The sequence below is a fragment of the Astatotilapia calliptera genome, chromosome 22 (genome assembly GCF_964374335.1).
Source record: "Astatotilapia calliptera chromosome 22, fAstCal68.1, whole genome shotgun sequence".
Taxonomy (NCBI): Eukaryota; Metazoa; Chordata; class Actinopteri; order Cichliformes; family Cichlidae; genus Astatotilapia; species Astatotilapia calliptera.
This window is the reverse complement of record NC_137442.1, coordinates 20,282,899-20,293,328: the sequence shown is the minus strand read 5'-3', so window position 1 is coordinate 20,293,328 and position 10,430 is coordinate 20,282,899. Positions and strand designations below refer to the sequence as shown.

Here is a 10,430-nt window from a genome sequence, read left to right as displayed (position 1 = left end):
CTGTTTTTCGGGCCTCCGCTTTTTTTCTAGTGGCCATAACGGGTCACATTTGAGTATACAGAGTAAGCAAATATTTACTTGTAATGTGCTCAGATAATTTCAATAAGTGCTTACAGAAAGAAAATTAATGTAGCCTCTAACTGCAATTGATTTACATCGGACAAACAGACCAAGCACTATGGCTCATAATACAATTACACCTTACCTGTTTGGACTATGTTTTTATACTTCATTTTTACTTGCTGCCAGGGACGTTTGGGGCTTGTTGGGTTGCACCTGCGCTCACATCACATCACAAAATAAAATGTATAAAATAACAAATAAAATAACATATGATAAAATAACGTGTTAAATGGGTGGAAATCCCTCGATCAATGTTTAAATTAACACTCACGCATTGACTCTGTCGGCTATGTTTTGCCATGCATGCTCCCTTTCTTTTGCAGCTGAGTATGGGGCGCCGTTTGTAAACTGAAACATGCCGAAATTAACAGCAACATTTTTCCACATTTAGCTCTAAATCTTACAAAAACATGTTTTTTCGAGTCATTTTTTACAACATTTAGTAAAATATTTGTAACTTTTCATATTTAAAACAGGATTTTAAATGTTAAATCTAAATGCTAAATGTTAAATCTAAATGTTAAATGTTAAATCTAAATGCTAAATGTTAAATGTAAATATTATATTTAAATGTAAATGTTAAATGTTAAATGTAAATATTATATTTAAATGTAAATGTTAAATGTAAATATTATATATAAATCTAAATGTTAAATGTTAAATCTAAATATTATATATAAATCTAAATGTTAAATGTTAAATCTAAATATTATATATAAATCTAAATGTTAAATGTTAAATCTAAATGTTAAATGTTAAATCTAAATGTTATATATAAATCTAAATGTTAAATGTTAAATCTAAATGTTACGGGAAACTAAATATTTAGCTAATATGCAAATTTATTGTACGGGTCAACGGAAATACCAAAATAAAAGCTTCAAGAAAACCTCCCGCGCTAAAGTGTGCCGGTCGCGGTCAGGTTCTGTGTTTGCGCTCCTCTTACGGTCACTTTTGACTGCCATGAGCTGCTTCGACTATTCCCTACCAGCATGTCCAGCGATTTAGCTGAAAACATTGGAAGAGCCGTTTTGTCGGCCATCCAACGATTCAGCGGTAATGCACCCTCGACCTCACAAACGCCGCAGCACTTGGTAAGTTTATTGTATAGCATTTTGGACGGGTTGATAGCAGTGTTAGCAAAACTAGCAAAGCTAAATTACTTAGCTAGTCCTCAATTATTTCATTTGGTAGGCAGCAGACAGAGATCGAACATCATACAACTCTATTTATTTATTTGGTAGGTAGGTAACAGTCGTTCTTGATGTAAATGTTTCCTTAGGAATCCAGCAATGCACCTGGACCAAGTAGACCTGCCGTCTCCACTGGGATACCATACTGCTCGGTAGGCCTTCTTACACATATCATTTAGCTGACTAATTTCTGTTTTTTCTTTGGTGTAATATGTCACCTTAAATTAAATCCTGTCAAAGTAATGATTCTGATTCTACATACATTTCATCTTCTTAGGGGTCCATCACTAGCAGTGTCACATCACCACCAACAACATTCACAAGTTTTACGTCATATTTTATTACTGTTTTTGCTCTGAAGTGTCTTTTGATTGCTCACTTTCATATTTTAAAACTATTGATAAAATATTACTCTAGCTAATCTGTCACAGTACAATTGCCTCAAATTACCCATCTTTTGTTATAGAATTGTGCTCATTGAGATTTTCTGTGCCGTGTTCTAGGATGGTTACCAAGGAAGGCTTCAGATTTCCAAAGAGGAATTGGAAAATGTTCTTTCCCTGAAAACATCTTTTACTGAAGCTGCATCTATCCTTTCCATCTCCAGGCCCACTCTGTATAAGTTACTGCAAGACTATAATATCTCAGAGTCAAAATTCAATGTAATCAGTGACCATGAGTTAGATCAGATAGTGTCCCAGATAAAAACTGAACATCCAAATGTTGGAGAAGTGATGCTGATGGGTCATCTGCGTTCCAAAAACATAGTGGTTCAAAGATGGCGCGTAAGAAAGTCACTGCGGAGGGTGGACTCTGCTGGTGTTCTATCCAGGAGAAGAACTGCAGTTGCTCGGCGAGTATATTCTGTGCCTCATCCAAATTTCATATGGCACATAGATGGAAATCACAAACTGATTCGTTGGAAGTTTGTTGTTCATGGTGCAATAGATGGATACAGCAGGATGTTGATGTTTCTTCAGTGCTCCAGCAATAATCGAGCTGAGACTGTGAAAGCCCTCTTTACTGCAGCTGTTGGACAATTTGGCAGACCCCTGCATATCAGGACTGATCACGGAGGAGAGAATGCTCAGATTTGGGAGGACATGCGAGCAAGCAGGGGTGAAAGCTCTGTCTTAATGGGAAGTTCTGTGCACAACCAGAGGATTGAGCGTTTCAACCGAGACTTAAACAACAACTGTAGCCGCATTTATGCACCTATATTTTATGAATTGGAATCACTTGGTATCCTAGACTTAGAAAATGCAACAGACCTATTTTGCCTTCATTATGTGTTTCTACCACGAATCAACCGCACTTTGAAGGAATTCAAAGCTGGATATAACAATCACTCTGTTTCCACTGAAGGTAATAGAACTCCCATCCAGCTTTTTGCCTGCGGAACTCATGTGTCTCATCGTCACAACCCAGAACTTTCTACAGCAGAGGTCTCCATACCCTCCTTGTCAAACTCTGAAAGTAGGTTTGTCCCATTAAATGACAGCGATTTACAAGAGCTATATACAAGCATTCACCCTTTTGAAGAAGACAACAATAATGGTAAAACATTGTTTCAACGAACACAGCAGTATATTTTTAACAAACTTGTAAATGTGTGACCTCAACCACAGGATACCAGCGATGTTCTAAAGAGTGATGACACTTAATATTCTTAAATGCTGTACAGCAAATGCAGTTTTTGTACTACTGCAGAAGCCCCTCCCCTCTAGCAGTGATGCCTCCTGCCACATAAGGACTCAGAGTTAATGACTGACAGTGACTCATAGGCTATTCAGAAGGCTACAACCACTTTTAGTTTATGGGTAAAACCAGTTATTCAGATTGAAGTAAAGATCAAATTCACACTGTAATACAGTATAACAGTGAAAATTATCAACACGGAACAGTCAGTCTTTAAATCAATTCACAAGATTATCTACAGTATTGTTTTAATCATTGTAAAGTTGCAATAGTCTTAATAAATGTTGCTGTTAGATGTCTAAGTAATCCTGGCTTGTTCTACAAAGCATGTTTAGTATACTCTGTGCATAAACTGTTTTGAAGTGTCCTTGTTTAAAAAAGAAAAGCTTAATAAAATTGTATTACACCAGTGACTTTATTGATTTGTCGTTGAAAATACAGAGTTAGCATTTTTATAAATCTATTGAAGCTTTGAAAATTATTACATTTCAACATTAAATGCAGTCAGAATTTATTTCAACTATCTTGTATGAAGCAAAGTTACTTGAAACTACAATTAATGAACAGGATTAGAGTTAACAAACCCACCATTTTAATTTCACTTTTTTTGGAACATGTTTAGATGGTGCTGAATAAAGCTCCATTCATGAGTGCTACTAAGAAGCAGTAATGAAAAGCATCATCATCAGCCATTGTTGTTTCATTCACAAAAAGCTGAAGCTCATTTGCACATGTGTGTGCAATCGGGAGATGTTTGCTTTCATCGTGAATGAATGTTATTTTAGGAGCTGGTTGAAAACCTATGGCTGGAACCTTGCTGCTCCCGGTGGCAAAAGCCAAGATGTGACCAGGCCTCAAAGCCTTCACAAATGCCTCTTCATCCTTGGTAAGAGTCCTTTCTCCAAGTGAGTCTCTCAGCTCTTCATCTAAAAACAAAGAAAAACCACCGTTAACCTGGGGACACTAAAATAGTTAAAGCTTGAGCTAACAACTAAATGATGGCTAATGTTTTTATAAAAAATACAGAGGTTCTGTCTTTGCCTTGCTTGTCAGTTGTAAGCTATCATACATCTTTATTCCTGTTTTGTGTGCGCGCATGTGACATAAAAAGACAAAGTTTTACTTTAGTGTCCCGAATTGTTTCATGGCCAGACTACATTATGTGAATTTCTGCTTACTTTCGACACACTGGAGAAATTCCCGAAATTTGACCACCATCAGCTCCTCTCTAACTCTTCTGTTGCTCCCAAGGACAGAATAGCTTGGCCTGAGAACCCCAGCAATTAAACTGGCTGTCAGATCTTTGTCCTCCCCCGATAGGTCAAGCAGAACACGCAAACTGGGGTTCTCTCTCAGGAGTGATAAAATCTAGACAGAAAAGTTTAAATAATGGTTAAATTCCAGTTTTAAATATAAAAAGTAGCTCACTCTAAATGATTATAAAATAATGACCAATTGATACAGAAAAAAAATATAAATCTCACTCCATAGTAGGACAAGCCATCAGTTAGTTGATCAAAACAGCTTTGCCGTTGCAGAACTGCAAGGTATAGAGCTGCATTTTTCACAAACAGATCTTTATTGGCCATGGTGACTGTGAGTGGAAGACCTTCAACTTGATATCGCCATGAGTCGCAGCAGCTGACTGCTTCCTCCAAATCATGTTGAGTTGTTGCATTTACAACCTAAATATTTAAGAAAAACACTTTAAATGTTTGTTTTTTACCAGTGTACACAAATACTGCAGATGGTTCATTTTAATTGGACTCGAAACGTTTTTGTTTTGGTTTATTTGGCTGTATTTCACCAATATTTTTTTTTTTTTTAACAAAAAGGAAACAAATTGAAAATATAATACATGGAATTGCCTCTAATAACCAAAAGTGTATTTATTATATATTATAAAAGAAGACCAGAAGACTTGTGAATATAGGAAATATTACAATATTCTTGTTATAATATTGCAATTCACCTTTTTCAGATTCTCTCTTAACTCAGGGTCACCTATATCATCCGGTGTTAGGTGTACTTGAAGAATGTCTCCTGACACAATGTAGTCTACTACATGTGGAGAGAGAAAGGCAGGTGCTTCTCCACCTTGCACTATTATCGTGGACAACATCCTGCCAATGGTTCGATATACTCCATTTTGCAAGTGTAGGATGTTAAATTTCAGTGTGCATCCATTTGGTGTAGCTGAAAAATAACACACAAAAAAGTATATTCTGTACAGACCCCAAACTGATATCTTGAGATTGACAGACAAAAATGTATTACTTTTTTTTTTTTTTTTACTGTTTCAGACACACAGAACATAACAGATTTATTATCTGTAGTCATTTATTAACTTGTTAATGTTCTGTCAAACAATGTTCAGATCAGGTGGTTGTTGCGTTTGTAACATTATAAAAACGAGTGTCGTCAACAAGCCTTTAGGCCTTGAGTAAGTAAGTTAGTTAGACTGTGAAATCCTATTACCTTCAAAAGCACCACTGTCCTGAAAGATGGCCTTCACCAGTAAACGGAAAAACTCCCGCCTTGGCCCCCCAAGGTCAGCAGCATCTTCCTCTGTATCATGTTCATCGCTTGCAAATGTGACATAAAGCATCTCACAGCTTTCTGCAAACTTGGGTCTCTTGAACTGACGCAAAGCAGTCGACCACACATTGGCTCGACTGATATGGAGTTGTCTTGTTCCTGGTGTAATGACTTTCTCACTATGAGCTCTAAGAAGACCTTCAATTTCTTCTTTGCTGAGCTTCTTAAAAGACCTATATAAAAAAGGGACAATGACAAACAGATCTTGGGGAAAAATGGAAATTTGCTGTACATTTGACTCAAGTGCACAGAGTTACAACATATAATTATGTTGTGATAGTCCATATTAAATTAGTCAGAAATGAGCAATTACCTTTGTAATTGTGTAACTGCAAAAAAATGATGCAAGTAAAGATGCAAATAAAATATTCAATTATCAAAGGTTACTTTCAAATCTTACCTTGAAATATGAACTTCACTCTGTCTATCAGACTCTTCTAGGAGGCTACGCTGAATTGCCTCTTCAAGAGCTTCATCTTCCTCCAGAAAAATAGGGCTAAGTAGATAAGAGATATTAGAAATCATAAAACATGTCAGCCTTGAAGAATTTCTCACACTACATCATTAAAAAAAAAAAAAAAAAATTAAATGTAAATCCTAAAGTTGCAGTCATTCAGCAAAAAAAACCCCAAACATGCAAATTGGAAACTTGCATCAAAACAATATCCTAAACAACATCTAAAATGAAGGATTTCTTTAACCCCTAGACAACAGCTTACACAAATTCTGCCACATTATATGGAAACATCTGCTGTCCCTCTGCCTGTCCCTCATTTTCACTCTCTTGAATGCAGCTCTCTGTTTCCTGATGCTTGGCCTCACTTTCACCTGGTGTTGTAGACAACGCATGATGCACTGAACAAAGGAAAGAAGGTCAGCATGACTTGCTTCATAATGTTAACAGCCTTTATATATCCTTATATTAGTTTAAGTGAAAGTTGGGCACATATTCCTCCTTGGCTGTAATCACCTGTGATAATTCGTAAACATTAAAATGGTAAATGGACTGTATTTGTATAGCACTTTTACTAGTCCCCCCTAAGGACCCCAAAGCGCTTTACACACCCAGTCATCCACCCATTCACACACTGGTGAAGGCAAGCTACAGTTGTAGCCACAGCTGCCCTGGGGCAGACTGACAGAGGCGAGGCTGCCATATCGCGCCATCGGCCCTTCTGGCCAACACCAGTAGGCGGTAGGTGAAGTGTCTTGCCCAAGGACACAACGACCGAGACTGTCCGAGCCGGGGCTCGAACCGGCAACCTTCCGATTACAAGGCAAACTCCCAACTCTTGAGCCACGATCGCCCCAATCGGACAAATTAACGATGCTCTCATCAAACAAACCCCCCAGGAATTATTACGCACTGCAGTAACAAAATCTAACTGGTCATCGAGCTTAGAACCTCACTAGGTTTTCATTCACATCACATACCTCGTCTTCTCCGGCAGACTGGACTTTCAAAGTCACTATCAGACAGCTCTTCTGGTTCCTCCTGAGGGAAAAGAAAGCATGTTCTACATAAAATCAAATACAGTTGCACCAAATCACTGGTAACACAGAGGCACATGGCTGCACTAAAAACTGTTTACACCTGCTGAAACTGCAATATTAATTAATACAATTAATAAAATTATGTTAAGGGAACAGACTCACTTTTTAGACAATAAATATTTCTGCACTGCAATATAAAATGTTTACCTGTGCAGGTTTTTGTATCCCTGCCATTATATAGAGGCAGGTGGTGGAACAAATCGAGCCAACTTCTTGGCCACCCCAAAGAAAACTGCTAGAAACATTTGGTTTCATTAGTCGTTTACATCCTCTAATTGTACTCAAATACTCAAAAGGGAATGTCTGGCCAGTTGACAGTGCAAATGTTCTTCTGAAGATTGCTGCTATTTCTTCTCTAAGTTGTGCTTCAGACCAGTCAGATGTAAAGGAGATCTTCCCAATAAGGCCATCTTGTGCTAGTTTTGCTCGTGAATCTCCTCTCGGTATGAGAAACGTTGATGTTGAAGACAAGGGCAAGCACACAACATCTTTTGTATAGTGTTTGCAGGTCTTGTTTTTTCTCACAAAATGTGAGCGCGTAGCATGAGCTTGAGGAACTGATGGAAGAGGAACCTGAAATGAATTCAAACACAGATACAGATAGACACCTATGCATTACAATACATCCGTAAGGTTTCTGTTATCTGTTCATTAAAAACAAACAAACAAACTGTAGACTCAGACCATCTTACTATTGTCTACCCATTACACAGAAAACTGAACCTTTTGTATCTTGTAGATTAGCATTTGGTGATTGTTGGTCAAGTTGGTGATTCAGTTCCCAGGTGCTCTAATCTAGAGCTCCCAATGAGTTTATCCGACTATGACTGTGTGCGAATGTTGGACAGAAAAAGTGCTTGTATTAATCTGTGCATGTGAATGGGTAAATGAGATCTGTTGTATAAAGTGCTTTGAGCACTCAATTAGAGTAGCAAAGGCCTGCAATTAGGTCAGTGTGTATTTGGACCCTAACAAGTTTTATTTTGTTGCCCGTTTACTGAAACATATTCCAATCAAAATTATATCATGGACATGATGTGCAGACTAAGCTTTAATTTAGGGTATCCATATTAAAATGATGATGTCATTACCAATTAAGCAGATAAAAGGCCTGGAATTGATTTGAGACGTAGTGTTTGCATTTTGAAAATTTTACTGTGAACAGACAACATGCGGTCAAAGAGAACATAACAGAAAAAAGAAAATTAAGAAATTAATACAGCCACTACAGTGACCATCAAAACGATGAAAAATATTGACGTAAAATTTATTTTGCGACACCACAGAACAAATGATAGCGTATAATATGAAATGATAGATGTTTTCATATCGTCATATCGAACAGCCCTAATACAGAGGGTTCACTGCAAGGTGCAAGCCACTCATAAGCCTCAAGAATAGAAAGGCTAGAATGGACTTAACAAAAAAAAAAAAAAAAAAAAAAAAAAACATCTAGTAAAAGCCAGCTAAATTTTGGAAAAACATTCTTTGGACAGATAAAACCAAGATCAACCTCTACCAGAATGATGGCAAGAAAAAAGTATGGAGAAGGGTGGAACGACTCATGATCCAAAGCATACCACATCATCTGTAAAACATGGCAGAGGCAGTGTGATGGTTTGGGCGTGCATGGCTGCCAGTGGCACTGGTAGTGTTTACTGAATATGTGACACGGGACTGAAGCAGCTGAATGTGTTCAGAGACATACTTGTCTGCTTAAGTCCAGCTAAAAGTAGTCACATTGATTGGGCAGCATTTAATAATAAAGATGGAAGATGACCCAAAACATACAGTCCAAGCACCCCATGACTTTAATAAAGTAAAGAAATAGAATATTCTTGAATGGCCAAGTCAGTCACTGGATTTTAACCCAATTGAGCATACATTTCAGTTGTTGAAGACTAAATTTAGGACAGAAAGGCCCACAAACAAACAGCAACTGAAAGCCAATGCAGTAAAGGCCTGGCAGAGCCTTAGTAAGGAGGAATGCCAGCATCTGGTGGTGTCCATGACTTCAAGACTTCAGGCTGTCATTGCCAACAAAGGGTTTTGAATAAAGTAATAGAAATTATCATTTTATTTTCAGTTATTTAATTTGTCTAATTACTTTAGAGCCTCTGAAATGATAGGATTGTGTTTACAAATTAATTTTTCCCTCTCACATTTTTATGCATTCATTTAGTCCAACCCACTGAATTAAAACTTAAAGTCTGCACTTCAACTGCATTGGAGTAGTTTCATTTTTAATTCATTCTGGTAATGTACAGAAGCAACATTAGAAAATGTGTCTGTATCCAACTACTTATGAACCTGACTGTATATCAAAACCAGTCAGCTAAGATAAGATAACATACCTTTATTAGTCCCACAAGGGGAAATTTCATGATAAATGAATTAAATGATATGTGTAAGAAGGCCTACCGAGCAGTATGGTATCCCAGTGGAGACGGCAGGTCTACTTGGTCCAGGTGCATTGCTGGATTCCTAAGGAAACATTTACATCAAGAACGACTGTTACCTACCTACCAAATAAATAAATAGAGTTGTATGATGTTCGATCTCTGTCTGCTGCCTACCAAATGAAATAATTGAGGACTAGCTAAGTAATTTAGCTTTGCTAGTTTTGCTAACACTGCTATCAACCCGTCCAAAATGCTATACAATAAACTTACCAAGTGCTGCGGCGTTTGTGAGGTCGAGGGTGCATTACCGCTGAATCGTTGGATGGCCGACAAAACGGCTCTTCCAATGTTTTCAGCTAAATCGCTGGACATGCTGGTAGGGAATAGTCGAAGCAGCTCATGGCAGTCAAAAGTGACCGTAAGAGGAGCGCAAACACAGAACCTGACCGCGACCGGCACACTTTAGCGCGGGAGGTTTTCTTGAAGCTTTTATTTTGGTATTTCCGTTGACCCGTACAATAAATTTGCATATTAGCTAAATATTTAGTTTCCCGTAACATTTAGATTTAACATTTAACATTTAGATTTATATATAACATTTAGATTTAACATTTAACATTTAGATTTAACATTTAACATTTAGATTTATATATAATATTTAGATTTAACATTTAACATTTAGATTTATATATAATATTTAGATTTAACATTTAACATTTAGATTTATATATAACATTTAGATTTAACATTTAACATTTAGATTTATATATAATATTTACATTTAACATTTAACATTTACATTTAAATATAATATTTACATTTAACATTTAACATTTACATTTAAATATAATATTTACATTTA

General features: G+C 36.8%; 2 protein-coding genes across 2 annotated transcripts; one reads left to right on the top strand and one right to left on the bottom strand.

The window, feature by feature from the left end:
- The first annotated feature begins 779 nt into the window (after window positions 1-779).
- On the top strand, window positions 780-3,427 carry LOC113035248 (uncharacterized). Its single transcript, XM_026190669.2, has 3 exons — window positions 780-1,217; window positions 1,406-1,468; window positions 1,820-3,427. Exons 1-3 carry the CDS (start codon window positions 1,116-1,118, stop codon window positions 2,930-2,932), a joined length of 1,278 nt encoding a protein of 425 aa, XP_026046454.1. The 5' UTR covers window positions 780-1,115; the 3' UTR covers window positions 2,933-3,427.
- On the bottom strand, window positions 3,411-10,117 carry LOC113035247 (uncharacterized). The gene is made up of 11 exons (XM_026190668.2): window positions 9,839-10,117; window positions 9,588-9,650; window positions 7,314-7,739; window positions 7,047-7,107; window positions 6,332-6,467; window positions 6,013-6,108; window positions 5,493-5,785; window positions 4,987-5,210; window positions 4,499-4,699; window positions 4,193-4,382; window positions 3,411-3,940 (listed from the first exon to the last, which is right to left on the bottom strand). Exons 1-11 carry the CDS (start codon window positions 9,938-9,940, stop codon window positions 3,633-3,635), a joined length of 2,100 nt encoding a protein of 699 aa, XP_026046453.2. The 5' UTR covers window positions 9,941-10,117; the 3' UTR covers window positions 3,411-3,632.
- Window positions 10,118-10,430: the final 313 nt, after the last annotated feature.

Excerpts from the sequence above, each read along its gene's own strand:
- LOC113035248 (XM_026190669.2), top strand. The coding sequence starts at position 1,116 with ATGTCCAGCGATTTAGCTGAAAACATTGGAAGAGCCGTTTTGTCGGCC. Across the intron at positions 1,218-1,405 it reads CACAAACGCCGCAGCACTTG|GAATCCAGCAATGCACCTGG; the intron begins GTAAGTTTATTG and ends ATGTTTCCTTAG. Across the intron at positions 1,469-1,819 it reads CTGGGATACCATACTGCTCG|GATGGTTACCAAGGAAGGCT; the intron begins GTAGGCCTTCTT and ends GCCGTGTTCTAG.
- LOC113035247 (XM_026190668.2), bottom strand. The coding sequence starts at position 9,940 with ATGTCCAGCGATTTAGCTGAAAACATTGGAAGAGCCGTTTTGTCGGCC. Across the intron at positions 9,651-9,838 it reads CACAAACGCCGCAGCACTTG|GAATCCAGCAATGCACCTGG; the intron begins GTAAGTTTATTG and ends ATGTTTCCTTAG. Across the intron at positions 5,211-5,492 it reads GGACAGTGGTGCTTTTGAAG|CTACACCAAATGGATGCACA; the intron begins GTAATAGGATTT and ends GTTATTTTTCAG.